Consider the following 25,335-nt stretch of genomic DNA (forward strand, 5'->3'; position numbering starts at 1 on the left):
GAGAGGGGGGCAGTAGGCTGATGGCAGGGTCTGGGGAGGGGGCAGTAGGCTGGCGGTGGGGGGAGGGGCAGAGAGGGGGGCAGTAGGCTGATGGCAGGGCCTGGGGAAGAGCAGATCCGGGGCAGGCACTAGGTTGACGAGCAGGCGGTAAGCTGATGGCGGGGGTGGTACCTGGCGCCCACGTCCCTCCCCTTCCGGGATTCCTCGAGCACTGTCTGGCTCTCGCGGCGCAGCCGTTAAACGGTTAACGGGGAGGCTCCACCCCCCCTGGTGGAGCCTGACCCCGCCCCGCACGCGCGGGTCGCAGTCCCACAAAGTGCGAAGTCAGCAGGCTGCTGCTGCTGTAGGCGACTTCCGTGTGGCAGCGGCTTGCTGTGGGCAGGTGCGCGCAGGGCGGCAGTGGCACAAGGCCGACTGAGCTGCGGTGTGAGGGCGATGGGGGTAGAGGGAGGGGCGGGTAACAGGGAGCAGGCCGATGGGAGGGGGTAACGAGAGTGGGGGGGCGATAAGAGGGCGGGCGGGCAGGCAGCGGGCGTTGCCCTGTGTTGGACTAGCTGCGCCAGGTACGCTGAGAGTGTGTGTCAGAAGAGGGGCGCGATCTGCAGAGGGGGCGAAGAGAGCTGGCTGACTCCTGTCTGTCATGTGCACAGAAGGTCTCTCTGGGAGGGTTGCTATCTTAGACGTACCGAAACCAGACCCCTCTGAGATGATCCAGAGCCCATGAAACTGAACAGCTGTTAGTGTGTACTGAGCACCCTTTCATATTTCATGGGACACTTGCATCTAAAAAGGGACAGCCCTGGGAAAACCTGGACAGGTGACAACTGCATCCTTAGGGGCTTTAAAAAAAACAACAAAAAAACTGTGGAAATTTAGGCCCTGTAGGCTAGAAGATTCAATGACTTGGAGATGTAGTGAAATGAAAGGGAGACTTTGCCAGAGCCAGGAAAAGGACAGGGGAGCAGTGGGGAAGCTTCAGTTCTTTGTTAATTCATACATGAGTTACATTTTTATATTTTGGTTAAAGGATTTTTTCTCTTTGACCTTTTCAGTTAAGGTGTTAGAGCTCAAGAAATATGCTTGAGTCTTCTCACAGGTTCCCACACTAAGTCCAAGTTAGACAAACCTTTAAAAACATCTGGAATGTCAATCTGGGAAGTCAGACCAGTATAAAGTAGGGTGTGGCAATTTAAAGCTCTGCTGTTATAATGATGTAACTCCCTGTGTGGACACTTTTTTATTCTGGAATCAGAGTGCCCTTTTCTGGTTTAGATCTCTTAGTTTGTCGTTTTATAAACTGTTTAAGCTAAACCAGAAAAAATCACTCTTGGATTTGCTTTCTCCTGGTCTCCAAGAGTTCTGTAAACAATACAGAATAGAAGTGAATTTAAATATACACAGTGTATCAGCATCACATTATTGAGGTGCTGCACTGGTAAAACAAACTTTAAAAAATTAGCTGACTTCAGAAAAATCAAGTTGAGTGACCCTTTCAAGATGAACCGCAGTGTGCGTGCATTTCAAAAACAACTATGAAGGATATCTGGAAAGAGAGGGAAGATGACTGTGCTTTTTTTGACCTTTGATGTAAAAAGATTATTATTGCTGATCTGCCTAAGCTACAAATTGTGCATGGTATAGTAAAACAAATAGTACTGTATTACCAGTCTGCCTTGTTGTCTTCTGCCCATCTCCTCCAGTCCTATTTGTTTTATCCACCATTTGCTTCTTGTCTTGAGCTATGGTTGTTAGAGCCCCTGCCCCCAAAAGATTATCTTGCTACATAACTGCAAGCCCTTAGCAAATTGGGTCCAACCCGGCTTGTTCCTGTAGGCACTATTGTAATATTACTAATTGCCTGAAAGGCTACAATTTTTTTTGTAGGGGTAGCCTAACTTTTTATTTTAGAAATACTGGAGGTGCTAAGTCTAGTGGTTGCAGGCTTTGCTTAAAAGCTTGTTGAACACTGAACTGTGAGATTGCGCAGACTTTAACTGAAGGATTTGGGTTGTGGAATCTTAAGCAGAGATGCTCTTAAATGTTTCTCAGTATTAAGCTAAAATACCAAGTAAATAAAATCCCTAAAGTTCTAAACAGACTGAATAAAAATAAAATGCGTCCTCTCAGGTTTCACTTCCTCCTTACCTGGTATCCTAATCCTACCACCTCTCCAGTTGTCCTCCAGTGTAGACAAAACCTCAGTTCTAATCTCAAAAGAAAAAAAGGTAGGAAAATAAAAGTTTATCTTCTTTTATAATCCTATTAGATCTTAAATATACAAGATAATTAAACAACAGTCAAACTCCATTTTTTCTTTTTGTGGGTAACTTCTAGGATCTTTGTTGAATTGATGGGTTTTGATAGATGAATATCAGGGTAATAAAATACTAAATTGGTACCAAAATCTATAAGTAGTCTTTACATTCATTTAAAAAAATATGTGAAACGCTTTGACAATCTGTTCTTCCTGTACTTGCCTGTTAACCCCTAAATTTTGGACTCCATAATTGTCTTGGCATATACAAGGTCAGTTTGCCTTCAGGTTTCTCTTGAGAGTTAGTATTGTGTAATGTGCTGTGCATAAGTGATAAGTGGAGGACGAGGATTTAAAATGACTTTTATACTTGACTGTAACTTTCACTAATGTAGTTACAGATGTGGGGACTTAAAAAACTCTCGAAGTTTAGAAATGTAGCACAACTAATGAAGTCATACCATTGTAATAGGGAGTATATAACTAAACATGTACAAAAATGATGATTAACAAATCCCTGGCATTTAGAACTTCCAACAATCATTTGAAGTGGTATAACATTAGTATTGTAAGTGAAACTGGATCACACTTTTGGACAGCCTCCCTGCTTCCAGTCCTCCTTCCATTCACTATCCAGCTTTAGTTTTTTTTCCCATTGTTCCAGTCACCTAATCACTTTCCTTTTGGATTGCCCTACTACAGCAGTCTTTCCTTGGGTTGATTGGTCCCTTGGAGAATACAGTTTTTTTAAAATTATTATTATTATTATTTATTTTTACAGGTGCAAACACCACCCCAAGTTTGCCTTTGTTGTTCTATTTCTTTGAAGGAAAAGTTCTCACCAAGCTATGAGATTCCCTGGGCTAAAGACAAAGTAGGGAATTTTAGAAATTACCACTGGTGTATCCACCAATTCAGCTGCACTAGTGGGAGCTTGGGAATCCTTGCCCCAGCTGAGGCTCTGGTAGCTTCCAGTGCCTTTGCCACCGAGTTTGTGTGTCTTTGCTATCCGGTTCAACTGTCATGGTGACAAAGGCACAATCTAAATATGCCATTGCCCTGGTTTAAATAAAGATGTGATATTAAAGTGATGCAACTTTGCATGTAGATAAGCCCTGAGCTACAACCTGACTGTAAAGGTATTTAAATTGTTTAGATAACTTTTAAGGGGGCTTACCAACTGTGTTTAAGCTATCTTGATTGAAAACTACCTTCACCTCCCTTCTTGTAGTCATACCAACTGCAGTGAAAAAGGAGACTAAGATAGCTAGATAAAAAAAATGTCGCTTTGAGTAGCTTTGTAAAGCAAAATCCTAATTTTCTTGGTCAGTTTTTGTCCAACAGAGTCTACCATTGATTCTAACACCAAGTTTCCATGTTGGTTTTTGGTTTTGTGTCTAAATTCTGTAACAAATATAGTTCCCTGTTATCCAGCATCATAGACTGATCTTACTGAACACTTTCATATCAAATGAAATATTTTTTCTTTTTATCTCCCTACCAATGGAGTATTGTTTCTTAAATGTCTCAGTAGTTTGTCAAGGCTAGCTTTGTAATTTTCCTTGTTGGAGTTCTATTAGGCTGTGAAACACTGTAGCACTTTTTCTAATGTTCAGCCTAAATTTTTCTTTTTCATCTGCACTATTCTTAACTGTACTCTATGAACCAGCCTCTTCATCTTTACTGTTTATGTACTTCATGTTATATGCATCCATATTCATCTTTCCCAACCCCAGTTATTTCTTAACCAAACTATATGTTTAGGACTCTTAATCTGTGATAATTCAGTTTAGTCACCCCCTCTCTAGCATTTTGTTGCACTTTCAGGTCTGTCTAACTTGTTCGTCTTTCTAGTTATGTGTTGAGTATTGAACACAGAAAAAGGAGCTGTTTGCCTGATCTGTAATGTGATGTTTCATGTACAGCCCAAAATGGCAGTGATTGCCGGCTTAATCTAATAAACACTATGTTATGTGTGTGCTTCAGCTTTTTGAATAAACAATCAAAATATTTTGAAATTAAGTCTGCTGAGTGGGCACATACACAAAAGTAGAGTATAGGCAGTGAGTGGTAGAGTGGCACGGGATCTACCTTCAGCAAATGCTCAGTAACTCCTTCTTTGTACTCATCTTTTATTAGCCCCATCGCCTCATGGAATCCATAACTTTAGGAAAAATCTTGGGCAAATCCTGGATCATACAAACATTTGAGTTGTTTAGAAATAACTCATAGTTTGAATTTTCACTTACCAATAAATACTTAAGCCCAAAGATAGCTGCTCTTTGAGGTAATTAAAAAGGCAATTCTAAGATTTATGACTAGAATGACTTTATGGAATACTCATTCTAAAACCGATTGACTAGATATTTGTTTTCCAATCCAGGAACTGTTTTCCCAAGCTGTTTGTATAGCATGTTTTTCATTTTTGTGCCTTACAATGCAGCTTGGTACAGTCAAGAAGCTAAGGAAGATTTTCTTGAAAAAGCAGGTTATAATGTAGCACTCTTATCTGTAGCTAAATGCTTTATATGTATGTGATTCCTTTTTTAAAGTGTGGAGCCTCAAAATGTTAAAGACAATGGACACTAAAAAACTGATTGGTAAATCCCTTCAGCCAGCAAGACCTGCACGCCACCTGTCTTCACAGCATGGTGAGTAGCATGGTTAAAATCTGTTCATTTAACAAAGATTTACAGATCCCCCAAAGGGAAATCTGAGGTTATGGGCTGAATGTCTCGAATACATTTCTATTTAAGGCTCATGGTTAAAAATTAGCTGTGGGGAACATAGAAACAGCAATACTGGGCCGAACATAAGAACGGCCATACTGGGTCAGACCAAAGGTCCATCTAGCCGAGTATCCTTTCTTCCTATGATGGCCAATGCCAGGTGCTCCAGAGGGAATGAACAGAACAGGTAATCATAAAGTGATCAGTTCCTTGTTGTCCATTCCCAGCTTTTGGCAAACAGAGGCTAGGGACACAATGTCTGCCCATCCTGGTTAATAGCCATTGATGGACCTATCATCCGTGAATATATCTAGTTCTTTTTTGAACCCTGTTATAGTCTTGGCCTTCACAACATCCTCTGCCAAGGAGTTCCACATATTAACTATGCATTGTGTGAAAAAATACTTCCCTTTGTTTGTTTGTTTTTTAAACCTGCTGCCTGTTGATTTCATTCAGTGACACCCCCCCCCCACCCAGTTCTTGTGTTATGAGAAGGAGTAAATAACCCACCCTTACTTACTTTCTCCACACCAGTCATGATTTTATAGACCTTAGTTGTCTCTTTTCCAAGCTAAAAAGTCCCAATCGTATTAATCTCTCCTCATACAGAAGCTGTTCCATACCCCTAATAATTTTTGTTGCCCTTTTCTGAACCTTTTCCAAGTTCAATATATCTTTTTTGTGACCACATCTGCACGCAGTATTCAAGATGTGGGCATACTATGGATTTATACAGAAGTGATATGGTATTTTCTATCTTATTAGCTATCCCTTTCTTAAAGTGTCCCAGCATTCTGTTAGCTTTTTTGACTGCTGCTGAATATTGAGTGACTGTTTTCAGAGAACTATCCACAATGACTCCAAGATCTCTCTCTTGAGTGGTAACATCTAATTTAGACCCCAACATTTTATATGTATAGTTAGTATTATGTTTTCCAATATGCATTACTTTGCATTTATCAATATTGAATTTCATCTGCCATTTTGTTATCCAGTCACCCAGTTTTGGAGAGCCCTTTGTAACTCTTCATAGTCTGCCCTAGACTTAACTATATTGAGTAGTTTTGTATCATCTGCAAATTTTGTCACCTCACTGTCTACCCCTTTTTCCAGATCATTTATGAATATGTTGAACAGTACTGGTGCAGTACAGGCCCCCGGGGGACACCACTATTTACCTCTCTCCATTCTGAAAACTGACCGTTTATTCCTACCCTTTGTTTCCTCTCTCTTAATCAGTTACCGATCCATGAGAGGACCTTCCCCTTTATCCCATGACAGCTTATTTTGCTGAAGAGCCTTTGGTGAGGGACCTTGTCAAAAGCTTTCTGAAAATCAAAGTACACTATATCCACTAGATCTCTCTTGTCCACGTGCTTGTTGACCCTCTCAAAGAATCCTAGTAGATTGGTGAGGCATGATTTCCCTTTACAAAAACCATGTTGACTCTTCCCCAACAAATTATGTTCATCTGTGTGTCTGACAATTTTATTCTTTACTATAGTTTCAACCTCTTTGCCCCGGTACTGAAGTCAGGTTTACTGGCCTGTAGTTGCTGGGATCACCTCTGTAGCCCTTTTAAAAAATTAGTGTCACATTAGCTATCCTCCAGTCATTTGGTACAGAAGCTGATTTAAATGTTAGGTTACAAACCACAGTTAGTAGTTCTCCATTTTCATATATGAGTTCCTTCAGAACTCTTGGGTGAATACCATCTGGTCCTCGTGACTTATTAGTCTTTAGTTTATCAATTTGTTCCAAAACCACCCCTAATGACACCTCAATTTGGGACAGTTCCTCAAATTTGTCACCTTAAAAGAATGGCTCAGGTTTGGGAATCTCCCTCACATCCTCAGCAGTGAAGACCGATACAAAGAATTAATTTAGTTTCTCCACAATGGCCTTGTAGTTCTTGAGTGCTCCTTTAGCATTTCCATCATCCAGTGGTCAGTGTAGCCCAGTGTCTTGTTTTTGACAGTGGCTGGTGCCAGATGCTTCAGAGGGAATGAACAGACAAGGGCAGTTTATTGAGTGAGCCGTCCCCTGTCATCCAGTTACAGCTTGTGGGAACTTTGGCCCTTGATTGCATGTGTGCAAAAACATATTCTTAGAGCTCGAATGAGATCCTAAAACACATAGCAAATCCAGATGAAAACAATCAAACCATAGTTTGGACCAGGCTTGTTAAAAGGTTTGCAAAGTTTTGTGAACTTGGCCTGAACTCAGTTTGTAATAAAACCCCAAAACTAGATGAATTTTTCTTGGATGTGGCCTCTGTATGTATATATTTTTGGGCTGCACGTATGGATGAGACAGAGTTTTGAAACTTTCTACAAAGCGGTGCCTGTTTGGGGGCTGCCTGAGGGAAGTACTGGCCATTCATAGCCAAGGTTAATTAGGAGACAAGCAGCTCCCAACTGCTTCAGTTTCTCCTTCATTGCCACTAATTTCAGATACAGGAACCTCTCATGTTTTGGTGACTCTTGCTAAACTGTTGTCTGTAATTTAGTTCTTTAGTAGTAGTTTAATCTGCATGGTTACTGTTCCAGACTGAGGTGAGCACAGCATCAGATGTTTTCTTTTCTGAACCCCAGGGGGACTGTATTTTAAGAAGTCTGTCTCTTGTCCCTTTCTTCCATACGCAACGACTGATGTGACTTGAAGGCCAAGCTAATGGCTGATGCTTGGAATACTGATTTCATCCCCTTAGCTCGCCCCGGCCCCAACACACACCTTGGAAAGCTAGTTGAGAAGACTTGGAGATCCTTCTGCCTAAGTTCTGTCTCAGCACAAGTTGCTGTGGCTTAAACTAAGTGTGTGTGTGTGTGTGTGTGTGTGTGTGTGTGTGTTAACTGACTTCAGTTACACAAGTGAAAATACCTGTGTGGACACACTTAAATAGTGTTAAATAGTCTGATACCAATTTAGCTGAAATTAGTAGTAAGATTATAAACCAGGTTTAAATTGATCAAGATTGTCCGCACAAGGTTTGCAGTGGTTTAACTAAAGGCAGTTTAAAAATGCACTTGTAACACAGGCAAGGCTCTGAGGGTCTGCTCTTCGGATCCAGATGAGGCTAGAGGTCTTGGATCTGGTCAGGTCTCTAACAGGCCCTAGTTAGCACCTATTCCTACATCCCCATCCCAGTTTTATCTCCTCCCTAAAATAGTATCTGAATTGCACTTTAACCAGACTGTTGATCTCATGCCATTCATCCCAAAAACATTCACAGTGCCCCATACTCTGTCAAAAGAGCTTTAAGTTCCTATTCAGATAGGACTAAGGCATTTAGGAATCTCCTCCTAGTGTTTCTCATCTTTTTTTATATCAGGGACTGGCTTGCTGCCTTCCTAAACTGTGTCAGGGAAATTACAGGGACTGGCCATTGAGAAACACTGTTTAAACAATCTGTGGTTCATGGGGCTCAGTGTGAGAGGAGTTTGTTTTGACACAATGTCTGTCTAAATGGATTAGGTTATGTACTGTAACTTGTTACACTTCAGCTAATGTATCAGTACCTGATGGAACTAAGGTTCACTCTGCTAGGACTAAAGCAGCATATATGGCTTGCCTTCACAACTTCTCTGTGTTAGAAATCTGTTAAGATATGAGTTTTATCCTGGCTCGTACTCAGTATTACTCTCCTAGGCTGGCATCAGAGGCTAATGCTTGCTTTTGGAGGGCAGTTCAACAGTCTGTCTAATTAGAACTCCTCACCCCACCATTTTGGGATTTCCACAACTAGCTAATCTCCCACACTGAGAATAGGCAGAGGGCACCTTAAGGAAGGTTACTGTTCTGTAAGTTCTGTCACTGCATACTTAGCACTACTCACCTGCCATAATCCCTTCCCTGGACTTCTACCAAAGCATTGGATTCTGAGATTTGGTGGAAGGAATTGAGTTGGATAGGGAGGTGAAATGGGGGGACATGGACTTTTCAGGGGTTCTGAAGCTCTGCATTGCCAGGGTGTGAATCTGCAGTTGCCCATTATGGTAAGTAACCTTTTCTTTATGGTCATTTGGAATTTCTCATTTAAAATTTTGCTTTTACTTCCAACAAGCTGTGTGGTAGAACAATAAGGACCTTGTCTACGCTTGTGGCGGCGTGTAGTACTGTATATGTGGAGCTGCAGGCCCCAGTGAAAGGCTCCGGAAGGGGGAGGCAGCGGTGAAAAGCTCCGGCAGTGGGGAGGTGGCAGGACACTACACGTCTAAAAATAGTAGTGTAGATGTGAGAGTCACTCCTTGGGTATATAGAGAGCCATGTAGGGTATATACACTAGGATTCAGGTGTGTAGGGCATTCTACTCACCTGAACAGTGCCTCTCCATCTACTCTGCTTTTAGACCGATGTTTGCTGGGAGTGCAGTGTCTTTACTCTTCACACCGTCACAAGTATAGACCTACACAAATTAATCCAGAGCTGCTGTTATAAAAATTCCACAAATAATTGTGACCTGCTTAGTGGCTAGATCATCAGCTGTCCTTGTCTACTGATGATGGTGCTGTTTTAAGGGGAGGGGGCAGGGACTGTGTGTTCACACAAAGCCCTGTCATCCTCTTAAAGGCCTGGACCCCACTCTTGGAGAAGGGTCCGGTAAAAGATTATTTTCTTGTAAAGAATTGTTCTGCTGCTTTCTCAGAGTCCAACTTCTACTGTGGAAAAGAGTTGAATTTAATTTGTTATCTCTTTTGAAAAACTCAGTGTCCAGCTACCGTATTTCTCATTCTTTGCAATTGTAACTGAAAAATGTCAATTTGTTACAAACACTTTGAAAATTGATATAACTGTAGATAGCATAAAGGAATAGCAATTTTTAAATTGCATTTTAGTGGGAAATGTTTCACATTTGTGATGTGAGAATGAGAACACAATATTATCACTAAGCATTTGTAAAAGCTGAGGGGAGGGATTGCCGAAATTGCCAAGTATTACAGCTGTTGCAGGGATTGAGAAATAAATGCAGCAGTGCTACTGTGGACAGCAGCCAAATAACAGCGTATCTTAGAATCCATAGTGTTACGCTGTTAAGATCCTGCAAGAAATGGGACCGAGTCCCAAGGTGCAGCATAATCAAAGCATTCAAGTAGTAATTGGTAAACTATTTGTTCATTTCTTCATTATTGTCCTGAGATGGTGTGTAAAGTCCTGATGACAAATGTCTCAAGATATGTTCTGAATGGACTCTTCGTTTTTGCTTATTCTTACTCTTGTTCCAACAGCCTCAACAATTACTTTCAACTTCCAAGCTGAATTTCCATGCAGCAATCAAGTATGTTTACATAGCGGAGTTAGCTGGGTAAGCATTTAAATGAATAGAATCAAGTCACCAATGAAAGATATTGGATGGCTAAATCTATAAATGAATGTCATGAAAGTACCATAAATTTGTCAGTCAATCCATCTGTTAATTAATGAAGTAGATACTTTTGCCAATGAGAGACATTCTAGAATTGCACACTAAGCAGTTCAGTCCTGGAGATGCTCATGTTTAGTCTGAGGTAGAAAAATTCTTCCCTGATATGTGCACTAAGACATGGAAGGTGCCTCTCCGTAAATGACAATGTGGACTTGCAGATCTGGCTTCTCTGCAAACCTCTGTGTGTGTAGATAGCCAGTCATTTGCTCATTTTTTTTCCTACCCATTTTATCATGTTTGTTATACTTACAAAGTGGTGGCAATAATTTTTATATTCCCTTTTATGTGAAAATATGTTCAACACATTTGAGGCAGCAGACTATGGTATTTATTGGGTAAGTGTGTTCTCAGCTCATTCTGAGGGCCAGATTAGAAAGATCAGCAAAATGTGCTTGTTCTTTGTACTCTTAACCTCTATTTTGTTCTGACTCTGCATCTGCTTTTTCAATACTAATTCACACTGACTGCCCACTCAATCAGTGACCGTGAACCCAATATCACGAAACTTGTACTTAAAATAGACATAAAACCACATATTTTAACAATACAAAACTGTTTTTTTAAAACTCACTGTTGCTATATGTGTCTGTTGGAATGTATCCTGTCCAGTCTTATTTGGTGCCTACCACTGGTGTCCTGAATGACCCAGAAAAATTTCAGTAACAAATCAGTGACTTCTTCAAGAATCTCAAGTGTCTGGGGCACCACTTCTTTTCCCTTCCATAGACTAGGTTAATCTCTACTTTCTGCCTCCCCTCTCCCCCCTCAAAAATAACATGTTGACAAGCATCTGTGGACTATTCATTTGTACTGCAGTAGCACCTAGAGGCCAGTAATAAAGGTTTGAGGCCCACTTTGTCAGGTGTTCTACACAAAAAATGGCAAGATCTTTTAGGGTGAGACTTTTAGGTCTTTTAAGTCAGACTGACTCCTTGTTCTAGTGCACTTCTTGGGGAATGACTTGAACGAATCTTGCATAGATCTAAAGACTACTTCCTCTTTCAGTCCATCCCTATGGCACAAATGGAAGGTGACCCTTATTTGGACAGCTGCTGTTGAATCCTGTCTTACCTGAGCAACTTTATACTAGCAGTTGATCTGTTGGAGCCTTCATTTCTGCACATACACTTCACTGTAAAAGTATGGTAATTATCATAGCAAACGGGAATGTATCTGGCTTGCAGACACACAGTTGCCTAGCTTGTACCCATAAGCATGTTTTGAAAATTTGATACTTTTTTTACATCTGAATTGTCCATGGAGATAGATTCTTGGGGTTTTACGCTCCCTTTTAGAGTTGAGGAGTGTATCCAAAATTAGATGCGGAGAGGAGTAAATTCAAAGAACTCGCCAGTCCAAGACTTCTATTCACAGCAGTTGAGTGTATAGTTATTACAATGTTGGTCAAACCAGTCTTTCTCTTCAAACCTTGGAGGGAATTTAGAACCTGGTACTTCATCTCTATGTGGTCGGATTCAAGTTAAAAATAGTGTGATTGTGCCTAGTGTGATGGGGTGTTTGCCCCACACTGGCATGCAAAGGGTTACTAGAGCCTTAGGGAGACTGTGTTAGAAGCAGCCAATAGAAGAGGGGCTGCGAGGAGCGGCCCAGCAGGCCCATATAAAAAGAGCCACAGGGCAGCACAGAGTCAGTTATTTCCTGGAGCTCAAGGAGGGAGGACTGGGTGCCTTGCAGGTGGAAGGAAGCTAGCACCTTGGACATAGCAATGCTGGGCAGGAACAGGGGAACAAGAGTGAGCTCCTGGCTGGCTGCTAGGTCTGGCATGCTGAGGCCCTGAGATAAGGGCTAAGAAGGTGCTGGGGCCATGGGGAAGTGGCCCAGGGAAATGTACTGAGGATTTGGAGGGGACTCTGCACGTGTCTGCCATCTACAGGTTCCTGGGTCGGGACCTGGAGTAGTGGGTGGGCCTGGGTCTCCTCTTTCCCCTCCTCCACTTGCCACTGGGGAAGTGGCAGGACAATTGACTGCGGTCGCCCCTGTGGGAAGTGGCTGGGCAGTTGACTTGCAGGGCCCCTGGAAGGGGGGAGCACAGATCATGACACAGCCACAGGGCTGTGTCATGAAGAGAATGCTGCATTCCTTGGAGTGACATGGGTCCGAGAGCAGATGTGACGGCAGTTGAGGCACCAGTTGGAGAAGGCATACTGACCTGTGGAGCTAATTCCCAAGACAGCCAGCAGGATGCACCAGTGTGGTGAGCGGAGCCCCGTCACATTCAGTCTTTATTTGCTGGCTAAGTAAACAAACGTACATATTTGGAAATCAAAATTCAGGTATAGTTCTGAGGTAAAAATATGGATTTCAGGTTCATAGTTCACTGCTTCATTACACAGTCATCTTAATACAAGGTGATGTGCATAAAGGTGGTTGGCAATAGTCAAGCAGTCTTTTCTGAGCCACACTAGCAGCAGCAGATGAGTGCCCAGTAATCACACGGTTGTATTCATCTAGGTGTTTCATATATACAGGATTTTAATCTACAAAGGACATTGTTTCATTTGTTACTGTGCTCCTGCATGCCATAGTAATGACAGCAGCAGTATGATACCGACTAGAATTGTGCAGTGCTAGTTTAGCTCATGTTGCTCCTGACTAGATGATGTTCTGGATGTGTACAGGTATTTATTCTGAGGAGTATCTTGGGTTTTTTGGGTGGTCATGGAATACAGTATGGCACAAGGGCACATGCTTCTGCTGTGGCCAATGTAAACTTCTTCCAAAATATGGCTTCTAAATTAGAAGAGCCTTGCATTTGTCTATTGCCTTGTCCGGAAGAAGGTTTACTAGCTTACTTCAAAAGGTAGACTGACAGAAGGAAAAGATTTGTCCTAGAATTCTGGTCCTAAAAACTCATTTGTGTGTGCAGCCAAGAATTCAGAGCTACTTTTATCAGATTTCAAATAAACTCTTCTCTAAAGATGTGGCTGAAAACACTACACCCTCTACAGTCTGTGCCTCATGCCTCAAGGAGACACATTTTAATGAGCTCAGAGTTCTAAAGCGGTCTTTTGCTGCCTTAGAAGAGAAATCTAATGCTTCTTAGTGCTTCTGCCTAGTTTTAGAAGGTTCATTTGTGTAGTTGTCTGTTTTAATCTGCTGTATTAAAGTCTGTGTTCTTACCTAGTGCTTCAACCAAAAATGGCTTTTTAATGGACTTTCCTCAGCCATGCTGGTGAGGATCATTCACATAATTGCTGTTATCTGAAGATACTTGTTAGAAAAGATTAGTGACCATCTCACCTTTTTTGCCCCTCTGAGTTTGAAGACTGTACAAATAAAAATTAGAAAAATAAACTAAGTTGATTGTAAACACTACAATATCTTCACCTGTTGTGAAATAAATGGATAATTAAACACTAAAAGAGCCTACATTCTGTTTTCTGAGTTGGAGGAATCAACTGCTTTAGAATGTTCAGCCTTAATCACATATAGGGATATGGGTCATGTTGCATGGGTCCATCACAATGTATAGTTTTGGACAAGCAAGAAACTTCTTCTCTTGCACACTCTATTCTAGTCTTGTTGGCAGTATTAGAGACAAACTATGACCTCCCGGAACTTTGTCAATCTAGATGTTTGGCTACAGCCAAGGACCACATAGTGTGGCTTATGGAGGTAAGTGCCAGAGTAGCCTCTACACTCATGGAACGTGCGCTGGCTGTGTCCTGTCCCATCCTCTTGCTTAACATGGTGTAGCCAGAAGGCTGCTCCCAGTTACAATGCCTACCAACAGTCCTAAGGATCATCAAGGTGTATGGACGCTCTGATCTTGCCCCCTCTGCTCTGGCTACTTTTCACTACGTTTGCATCATAGGAGCTTCTGTGTCACGGAATGATTCTCTAAACAAGGAGGCCTTTCAGGAGCTACTTATGCTGCCTTTAGGGCCAGAATCTAGTGTGTAGCTCAATCACAATATACTCCAATATCTGGGCCTCAACACTCTCTTTTTATAGGAGGAATCCTGTAGGGTAGATCCATAAGGCTGCAAAAGCTACCCATTCTGCAGCTTGTCTATAGTGATAGTGAATTACAGCCACCATCTCTGGAATGATTCCCTTTGAAGTACACACCAACTGTTAAGTTAGAATTGGAATATTATAACTGAGATTTCAGAAACTTTAACTCTGCATTAAGAACTTCTGTGGCAGAATGTTGATGTTCTACATGTGGTCTAGATAATACTTAATGCTGCCACGAGTGCAGGGGACTGGACTAGATGATCTCTCAAGGTCCCTTCCAGTCCTATGATTTTATGTGTATTCATGCACAGCTTGTGAAATCATCATTTTTTGAGGCTCTATTTTTCACTATAGAAGACAGATGCATCCCTGTTTACACTTAAACTTTAGGAAGAATGTAATAAACTTGGAAAGCAGGAATAGCTTGTTAGCATTTTTTCTATTAGAGGAAAACTGCAATGCAACAAGTTAAACAAGTCATCTTGGTACTCCAAAGTATGCAAAAATGAAGTATTGGGGCCTCAGTCAGGTCCTCCCTGATTTTTCCAAAGTAACTACTCTGGAATCAGAAATATCCCTGTATCATATTGCTTGATGGTATTAATACTAACTCTTCAAAGAGAAGCTCTGAGGAATAACTCCCTCACTACCTGCAGTTTGAACTCCTAATCCTCTCAGCTGGTGAAGTTTAGTGATAAACATCAGCACTCCTGCCCATGATGGCAAAGATAATCATTGCTTCCTTTAAAGACCATCTGCCAAACTGCTTAGTAAATGAACTCTAGCCAGTTCTGAAAAAATATAATGTCAACCTTGCCAGTTTCTAACCTTGCACTTCTTGGCAAGGACATCAAAAAGTGATAATATTGAGCTTCAAGAGTATTTATCCTATTCCAATACAGCATCCCTTACATTTGGGTTTCAGGTTGGTGCTGATGTCCCAAACTTCTGGTTTTTGGGCAGGAATCAAATCCAAGCTGGCACTACTAGATATCTTTGGACTTTGATAATGTTGGCTACTTGGTAGGGTGACATACGTATATGACATTGCAGAAGTGATGAATCCAGTGCAGTGCTGCTCCAGGTTTTTGTTGGACGTGTCTGACCCAGAACTGTGATGGCCAGGTCCCTGCTTTTTGTTTAATCTCCCCACCTCTCCCCCTCGCGCCCAAGCTTATTTCCTGGGGAGTTCAAGTTTCGATACTCTCATCTTCCCTTTTAAATATTTTGAAGGAGCCTTCAGATATCAAAGATGAGAGAGACAGTGAAACATCATGGCCTTGTGCCACCAATATGCAGTTTAAACTACTCTTTGATCTTTCATTAATTCAGTCTCTGTGGTCACTAGGATGTCTCAATGCCTGAGAGGAATCTTCAGAAGGATAAAGAGCCGGTGGGTCAAATTCCTGCCAGAGAAGGTATAAGTTATATGAATAGGAAGGGGTGGGGGGAAGCCAGAAAAACAGGCTAATACTTATTCACATACTAGGAGGTGTGAAACTGTAGGGTTCTGCTGAACTCATTGCATGCAGACAGGTTCAATACAAGGAAGGTGGCTTCCATTTCCAGCTGACCAGGAAAGAGGACCACCTTGTCTTAATGATCCAGGTGCTCTGAACTACACTAGTCTTCTTCAGGCTAGGCTACTGCAACTCTGTAGCAGGGTCAGACTGTCACCATAATAAGGCAGAAGACTGTACAGGTATCAGCAGTGTGCCTTCTAAAGTAAAGGTGGATGCAAAACAAAAGTAATGACTGTTCTTCGCAAACTCTACTCAGAATGAAGCAAAAGGCCCTCAGCCAAATTGCAAAGCCACTGCGGGCGGGGAGGGGGGCTGAGATCCAGCAACTTATTGGAGGGTGGGGTAGTCTCCTACACACATGCATTCCAAGGATGTTGCAGCTAGAGATACCCAGGTTTAGACTGTTAAGTTCTGGGGTTGGTATTCTGGTTACAGAGATCCTTGCTAGAAGGGAAGACTTAAGTCCATGTCTCAGCAGTTTAGATTTAAACATAAGACTTTCCATCCTCCCTGTTAGAAAAAAAAACTTTCCTTCTCTCCTCTTTTTTTCCTACCTTCCACCCCGCAGAAATAACACTGCTTAGCTGCCCTCCTGAAAAATGTTGCTAATTGTGGTTCTTACCCGAAAAGTAATTCTAAAATGGCACGAGAGGGTTCCATCTTTGTGTTTAAAAGATTGCTGTCTCAAATGTGCTCAGTTTCCAAGTATATGTTTCTTCTAACTTCCAGTTCTGTAAATTCCAGTGTGGGAGCAGGATAAAGCTGGTTTATGTTATTGTTAGGGCCCTACCAAATTCACGGCCATGAAAAACACATCATGGACTGTGAAATCTGATGTCTCCCCGTGAAATCTGGTGTTTTGTCTGCTTTTACCCTATACTATACAGATTTAACGGGGGAGACCAGTGTTTCTCAAGTTGGGGGTCCTGACCCAAAAGGGAGTTGCAGGGGGGTTGCAAAGTTATTGGGGGAGGGGTGTCACGGTATTGTCACCCTTACTTCTGCCCTGCCTTCAAAGCTGGGCAGCCAGAGAACGGCGACTGTTGGCCGGCTCTGAAGGCAGCGCCCCGCCAGCAGCCATGCAGAAGTAAGGATGGCAATACCATACCATGCCATCCTTACTTCTGTGCTGCTGGCAGCTCTGCCTTCACAGCTGGGCTTCCGGCCAGCAGCCACCACTCTCTGGCTACCCAGCCTTGAAGGCAGTGCCACCGCCAGCAGTAGCACAGAAGTCAGGGTAGTAGTACCACAACCCCACCTACAACTACTTTGCAAACACACCCACAACTCCTTTTTGGGTCAGGACAATTACAACACTGTGAACTTTCAGATTTAAATGGCTGAAATCGTGACATTGATTTTTTTATTATTTGTTTTTATTTTTTTTAAATCCTACATGCCAAAATGGACTGTGAATTTGGTAGGGCCCTAGTTACTGCGTATATTCACTAACGCTAGTAGTAAAAGTTCTGCAGGCTCTTGAGGCTAGTCTACTTCACAGCTGTACTTCTCCAGCAGTGCAGCTCCTGCTCATGTCTATGCTATAGCTTCCACTACTGGCAGCAATGGTGGAGCTGTGCCAGTTGTGAATTATAGGCCAGAGTAGACACTGCCTCCGTTTCATCTGTGCAACCCTGTCTTTCAAACTGTGTTTAGTGTATCTTCATGAGGCCTGCATAGGTGTCGCTGACTGAAACTGAGTTTAAAAAATGACTAGAAGAAGCCAATTTTCTCTTAAATGTGCTGGCAGGGCTGTCCCCAGACATTTTGGTGCCCTACGCAGCCCCGCTGTGTGTGTTGGGGAGGGGCTGGCCCCAGGCCTCCATGGGGGGGCAGGAGCAGGCTTGGGGGGCAGAGGGGAAACTGCCCCACTAGCACAAGCCAGTGGAGCGATGTGGTTTGGGGCAGGGTCACTCCACTTCCTGCTGCCCCAAGAGTGCAGGGCGCGCCTGACCCCTGCTGCAGTCCCCCGGGACATTGCTCAGGGGAAGGGGTGGAGTGGGGGCGGGGCTGGGGTGGACCAGGGGCGGGAAGAGGTGGAGCAGGGGTGGGGCATCTTTCCTGGGCGGCTCAGCCAGCCAGGGGATTGGGCTGACCGCTGGAGCAGCATGCAGCTGCGTAGTGTACCAGGAAATCTGGGGCAATTTGGTGCCCTAAATTTCCTGGTGCCCTACGCAGCCGCATACTTTGCGTAAGGGCAAGGGCGGCCCTGTGTCTTGGCTGTGAAGAACGAAGGTAATGCTGACAGACCCCAGTCGTTAGCGGCCAGGATTGAACCTGGGACCTCTAGAGCTTAGTACATGAGCCTCTACAGCATGAGCTAAAAGCCAGTTGACTCCTAGCTTAAGCTGTAGAGCAGAGTAATTTCATCTCTCTCTCTGGTCTCAGTGACACTAGATGGGACAGAACACCACACCCAGGAGGTGTGTGGGTTACATACTTCCCCTAGCTGAGGAAGTGCCTCCTGAGCTTCAGAGACTTCCCAGTAGAAATCCCTGATGAGCCTCCACTTGTAACGCCGACAGACCCTAGTCATCGGGCGGGATCGAACTTGGGGCCTCTGGAGCTTAGTGCATGAGCCTCTACTGCTGTAGAGCAGACTCGTTTTTTTTTTCTCTCTGCCACTAGATGGGACAGAATGCCACACCCGGAAGTGTGTGGGTTACACTAGCAGGGAGTGTACCCTAGAGGGAAGAACCCATCTCCCCAAAACCTACCTTACTGACAAGGGAACAAATTCCAGAATTAGATAGTGCTGTGGATTGTCCATGACTTTCATACCATAAAAGCAAACTTGATTATTGTATCAAAACTAATCACTGCAGATTTACTTGAAACAATATAACTTTGCTTTTTTTTTTTTTTTTTTGCTGATCGTTTCAGTTTGTCAGAAGGAGATTCCAGCATCTGATGATGCATTTTTGGACACGCTTATGAAATTTGAATAAATTGCATGTTCTTCTTTCCTTGTTTTAGTGGTATGAGGCTACTGGAATGCAGACCTTAAATCAAACTGTGATCCCTAGTCAGCCAGAGTGGCAGGAGTCTAAAACCAAGAAAGGTAAGCTTTGTTTTACTCTTGGGGGAATTCTGCGCCACTGCCCATGAACAGAATTTATGTCCACCGCAGATTTCTTTGCGTCCCTGCAGAAAAATGACTTTGATGGGGAAGCAAAGGGAAGCCACAAGCGGTCATACGACCTTCTCCAGCTGTATGTTTTGGGTGCCCAGGGCAGCTGACGGAGAGGTAAATCACTGTGGGTCAGGGGGTGTGACTGGGGAAGACCCAGCTGTTGGCTCCTACCCTGCACCAGGCACAGCTGCTAGTCTCAGGTGGGTTCGGGAGGATGGCATCCCCTGCACGGCATCTGGGGCTGGGTCAGACCCAGCTGCAGGAAGCTCTGCAAACTCTCCCTCCCGCTGCTTCCTTTGCCCATCACTCCTCAGCTGCAGGGGGAGGGATCCCTGTACAGGGAGCTGCTCCCACATCTGCCCAACCCCCGTGCATCCAGACGCCCTCATGCCCAGACCCTCCTGTCGAGCCTTACCCCCCACACACACTCAGAACACCCCGCCCCCGATGAGCCCCACATCCCCTGCACCACCCTGATGAGCCACCCAGATCCCCACCCCACTGAGCTCCAACCACCTTCACCTGGACCCTCTGCAGGGTCCCATTATCATTGCACCCAGAAGCCCCTAACGAGCCCCTGTGCATCCAGATTCCCCACTGAGTCGCCCACACCCAGATTGCCCCGCACAGAACCCTCTCAACCCACACCTGGATCCCCCCCACACTAAGCCCCTCCACACTTGGATCGTACCTTGCTGAGCCTGCCTGCCCGCACCTGGCATGGAGGGGCAGGGCCCTGGGGTGTTATTGGAGCAGGCACAATCCTTAGGCTATGTCAGGGTTGGGTGCAGCCTCACCGCTGAGTCTGTGTCCCGGGGGGAACTGCACAGTGATCTCCTACCTCTGTTCAGCCAGTGGCCTGTGCTCCCCAATGCTATGCTGGAACCTCCACATTTATTTGACAAAATTTGCAGAATTTTAAAATATTGTGTGCAGAATTTAACTTTTTGTGCAGAATGCCCTCAGGAATATTTGTTTATATGTAGATCAATGTTTGAATTACCTGCTTCCAAGGTAAAAGGGAAAATATGAACTCTGAAAAGGTATATATGCTTGTTCCAGATATCAGTCATTGCTTAGAGGTGATGCTTTCCTCCCATATGTGGATTGGGCTACGTGAAGGAGCCAGGCTTTTGGAACCTTGCTAGTTTGATGTAGAAGTAGTACAGTAAACTTAAAACTCTGGTAGTGTCATCTGACCTTGCCATAACTACAGGAAAACTCCGTTGGGATGCTTGTTTGGATTTAAAGGCTTGTATGGTATAGCTATATTCATATAGCTGAATTGGTGCCATAACTGACTAGCACAGATGTGGTAAGTTTGCACCAATGAGGCTACATTAGTGTAGCCATAACAATACAAAACAAAATCCCAGTTAGACAAGCCCCAAGCGTAGCTATCAAATTTGTGCAGCTGCATGCATTACACTCGTGTGAACTAGCTCATTACACTTATGTGTTTGCAAGGTTGAATGTAAGTTCATCTCTTAAATTCATGCTGGTTTAAGGCATCAGCTTGGTTGCCTTGGTTGGTGAATGTAGTCCTCAGTTTAACTGCAGGGCAGGCTTACTACACATACTGCCCTGAGAGCATGTCTTAACACTGATCTGGAGGAATTTCCCTTAGCATTAACAGGTAGATCAGTCTCCATGGCTAGTTCTGGGTGTCTCTGCACAGTATGCTAGTTAGTGCAAATTATGGGAGGGGAGTTTGTGGTGTAAGATCTGGAACTGAGATCCACCAAATTCATTTCGTATAGGAACCCTGAAACATCCATTTTTAGCAGTAACTTCAATCTCTCCCGAGTGGTATTGGATTAAAACTGGTGATCTATACATGAAATACTTTGTAGTTCACTAGTAATGACCTGAAGCAGCTAGTCCTTCCAAACCTGCTCTTTTAAGAGTAGGTGTATATTGCACATGCACACAAAGTGCACCCTTTTCACACACAAAACTCTTAGAAAAGTCAAAAGAAAAGGAGTACTTGTGGCACCTTAGAGACTAACGAATTTATTTGAGCATAAGCTTTCGTGAGCTACAGCTCGCTTCATCGGATGCATCACTTGGCTGTAGCTCACGAAAGCTTATGCTCAAATAAATTCATTAGTCTCTAAGGTGCCACAAGTACTCCTTTTCTTTTTGTGGATACAGGCTAACATGGCTGCTACTCTGAAACCTTAGAAAAGTCAAGCACTCAAAAATTGGGAAATGCCAGCATTTAAGCTGCTTTGCAAACATCACTGTTTAACAAATAACTTTATAGTAATCTGTTTGTGTATAATCCTGTGTTTGCAGAAAGAATTAAATACAGCAGGGATTTCCTCTTAAAGCTTTCAAGTGTTTCACTCTCTCAAAAGAAGCCGGAATTTCTTCCTGATCATCCTATTGTACTTGAAAAACCAGTAAGTGTATTCTTGCCCTTTAAACCAAGCAGTGAAAAGCAATCTTGCAGGTTGCCAACTGTCCACGTTGACTGAGCAAAGTTTAACTTTTAAAAAATCTGTTTGCAGAGGTACATGATACAGTTATAACATTATTACTATAGCACCTTGAGTCCCCAGTTGGATTGGCATTTTATCATGACAGAATAACTATGGTGCTCCATAGTGCTTCCATCTGTCAGTTTCTTTTGTTGTCTCTTAACAATGGCTGAGGTCTTAATCTCGTTGAAATTTACTGTGCTTGACTTCTTAGCCATGTTGCTTCAGCTTTCCTTCTTAATAGCTACAGACTATATCTTCAGTTTGGTGTGGTATATTAATCTCTTCTTGCTGTTGGCAACTTAAAAAAAAAGTCAATCTTAAACTTGCATGGCCCAGTTTGATCTAAAAGTGTTGCGATTTGGGGATTTCTCAGCTCTCAAATTCTCAAATATTTTTCTGTAGTCATTATTTACTCATACTGAATATTTCTCTCTCTCTCCATTGTTGGTCTGGAGCAAACTTTCCTCTTCAAATGCTTTCCCCATTTACAAACAATGAATTGGTCATGTTTTTGTGAGAATGAGTCCAGGGTTTAAGAACCCAAACTTTTTCTTGGTATCCTCAGATACCTATTCAAACGCTACCTTAAACTGGTATAAATGGTATTCAAGTAGAAAGTCTTGTACAAATTAGGATAGACCATTTTTGTCAAGGTATCCAGCACCTTTAAATAATTATAGTAATAGTAATAATACCTAGCTCTGACTTAGCCTTAAGTGCCTTAATATACCACCTTGTTGGAGTGTAGAACAACTATGCATTCCCTTTGCATTAAATCCATGAATTAACACCGGCTCAGCTCTGCTCTGATGGTCAGTATTCCTGCATAAATTCAGCTCATTCTGTGCCTGTTGGGGAAGAAGTGGATGGTGAGCAGGACATCAGAGAGTACCACCTGGACACCAGGAGTTGGGGAAACTCTCTGGATGCCAAATGAATTTGTGCTATGGTAGAGGAGGAATGGATTTTTCACATCCTCCCTAGAGAATGCTGTGGCCATAAGAAACCATCCAGTTAAGAAACCATCCAGTACTACAATGGGGTATTTTTGAAGAACCTGGAGATGACTTCTCTTGTAGTTCAGATACAAGTACCAAGCATCTTCCAGTCAGCAAAGAACACGCAACAATTTCTGCATACTGCCAAGACACAGACTGATAAACTCTGGGACCCAAGCTCTTAATACTGACTTCTTGAAGTTTTTTTGTGATATTTGGTGGTGGAGGCTTCTATAGCTGGGGCAAGACTTTTCTGGACACAGTTCAACATCACCTGATTGCATAGTTCTGGATTTGCCTTTAAGAAAACCTATCTGCAATGCTGTACTGAGAGCTTTCATTTTTGTGAGAACATAAATTAAAGTTGTGGAAGAAGTCCTGTGTATGCCTCTTCTGTCCTAAAAGAGACTGGTTACTTTTAGGAGCTTTCTCTATATGGAGATAGCCTAGCACCAACTGATGCTGCCTTTTTGATGTGACAGCAAGATAAGCTGCAGCCAGACACATTTGGCTGTGAGCCTTCACCTGGAGGTGCATTCGAATCTTGCGGCTCTCTGTGGGATGTTGTGTTAGTGAACTGAGTTTTGCCCATATCACTCCAGAATCAGGGCACTTCTGTCTAGAAGCCTAGGGTTCCTCTTTCTGCTAATGTCTCTAGAGAACAAAGCTTGTGAAGCTTGCTTGTAATCAAGGGGTGAAAATTCTGTCCAGTTGCTTGGCATGAGTTTCCGGGCACTGTACAGCAGGCTGTGTTCTGCAAGAATATTCTCCATCCATTTACAAGCAAACTGCTTGTCTTTCTCTTGTAATAGAGTATATAAGACACGCCCCCCCCCCCCACACAAAAGGTATATTTGGCAGCTATTTTTTTTTTTTACCTATTTAAGATAGACCAGTTTCTCATCAATACCTGGGTTTTTGCAGGATTTGAAGCATTAAAGCCCTGTCTTACGAGCATTGTAATCCTTACAGACTGATGGGAGGGTTCCCCCCTCTTCTTGTGAACTCTCATCTTTCACATGGATGCTTTCTGGTGGTGGTGGCTGCTGCTGTTTACCATAGTGACAATTTAAACAAAATTCCTCAGAGATATGGAGACATCTTTGAATTTCTTCAAAGGTTATAGAACTCTCTCTTTTATTTTACTTGGTTCACATGCCTATCTCCAGGAGATCTACTTGGAATTTTTCTTCTGAAATCAGTGCTCAGTGGGCTGGGCTTTGTATCCAAGAAAACAATGTTTAAATGACTACTTGCATTTCTTTTTGCTACAGCTTAGTAGGCTGCAATGTCACTGCTTATCTAATCAGAAGGAATACCTGCTTCTGCAGCCAATATGTGGTCTGCTTCTGGTCAGGAGACTTGTAGAACACCAATGAGTTCCATGTACACTTACTTTTTGTCTTGACAAGTTTAAGGCTTCATTTGTTGGTGTTGGAGAACCAGTATCCAGGGCAGGGGAATGCAACAATCCAGTACCCTAGTTTATTTCTGAATGGTTTCTCTTAAGTTTCTATCATAGGCGCTGACTCCCTGGGTGCTTTGGGGCTCAAGCACCCATGGAATAAAAATAGAGGGTGCTCAGCACCCACAATCCACAGCTGTTCGGCAGACTCCGGGCTGGCCACCGATCTGCTGTTTGGCAGCTGGTGGGAGGCACTCGGGGGAGGGTGGAGAGCAGTAGGCGGGGGGCTTTGTGGGAGGGGGCAGAGGGGCAGGAAGAGGTGGAGTGAGGGCAGGGCCTCGGGGGAAGGGGTGGAATGGGGGTGGAGCACCCCCGGGAAAAATAAAAGTCAGCTCTTGTGGTTTCTATATTATTTTTGTTATTCCTCTATTTGAAAAACAAAACTTATGCACCTTGAAAAAGTAAACATTGATCCCTTTCAGCTGCAACTGGTTTGTTTTTGCCATTGATAGTTTTGTGACGCTACTTAACTGTAGACTGATCCCTGGAACTTTCTAGTCTACGAGTAGAGATTTCTCTCCGAATTTCTTTCGGGAGGAGACTATTTACCTCTAGCCATTTTTGGTCAACATATATTTAGCTATGACGTATCACTTACTCACATCCCTTCAGTCACTGATTCTAAATCTCTCTTTAAACTACACATACAATGGGGAAATGCATTTCCAGCTTCTTACTGGAAAAGAATTGAATATCAGTGGCACTATGTCTTTACTTCAAGATAGTGTGCAGTACCTTCTACTGGAGCAAGCTGCTCAGACTTGAACATGGAAGACTGCTTTTGGGAGCCTGGTTTCAAGAGTCGTGGTCTACTACAGCTATCTGTCTTTGGAGTAGAATTCTAACTGTTTTCAGCCACCCTTGACTAGTGGGAGTTTGCTCAAAGATTTTGTCCATTTTGGACAGAACAAAGTTCTATGCCTGCAAAGGCATCTTTTAAAGTTAACAGGTATAGGTTATTGCAAAAACTGCTTCAAACTTAACTGTAGTATTTTCTGCTGAGTAAATTAACTTAAATTTCCTCAAATGGTCACTGATTACCAGATTACATTATTTTTCTAAGCAATCTTATTTCCAAAAATGAAACAAACTTTGTGTGCCTACCTGTTTCAACACTCCAAAGTTTAGTGTCTTGCTGAAAAATTCTGCTAATACACGGTGCCAGGCGAGCTATACAAAACAATACCTGTCCAAATTGCTGACATACCTAAAAATGATGATCCTTTAAGGAGCTCTGTATAAACCATGTACCCTAGCAAGAAGCTCTATTGAAGTCAGTAGGATCAACTCATGTGTGGGATCTGTGGGTACAGAGCTCCTTGCATCATCGGAGCCTAAGTTTAG

General features: G+C 43.1%; 1 protein-coding gene across 4 annotated transcripts in view; it reads left to right on the plus strand.

The window, feature by feature from the left end:
- Positions 1 to 296: 296 nt before the first annotated feature.
- C2H8orf88 (chromosome 2 C8orf88 homolog) overlaps positions 297 to 25,335 on the plus strand; it is an 86,796-nt gene continuing 61,757 nt past the window's right edge. For 2 of the 4 annotated variants that reach the window (XM_074944123.1, XM_074944122.1), the window contains exons 1-5: positions 297 to 382; positions 4,807 to 4,905; positions 10,209 to 10,285; positions 18,886 to 18,970; positions 21,341 to 21,447. In XM_074944123.1, coding sequence (XP_074800224.1) covers positions 4,821 to 4,905; positions 10,209 to 10,285; positions 18,886 to 18,970; positions 21,341 to 21,447 — 354 coding nt within the window. In that variant the 5' untranslated portion in view covers positions 297 to 382; positions 4,807 to 4,820. Of the gene's footprint in view, positions 383 to 4,806; positions 4,906 to 10,208; positions 10,286 to 18,885; positions 18,971 to 21,340; positions 21,448 to 22,364; positions 22,823 to 25,335 lie in introns of those variants that run through there. The other 2 variants (XM_074944121.1, XM_074944124.1) reach the window with 2 other exon arrangements.

Source organism: Natator depressus, chromosome 2 (genome assembly GCF_965152275.1).
Source record: "Natator depressus isolate rNatDep1 chromosome 2, rNatDep2.hap1, whole genome shotgun sequence".
NCBI classification, from domain to species: domain Eukaryota; kingdom Metazoa; phylum Chordata; order Testudines; family Cheloniidae; genus Natator; species Natator depressus.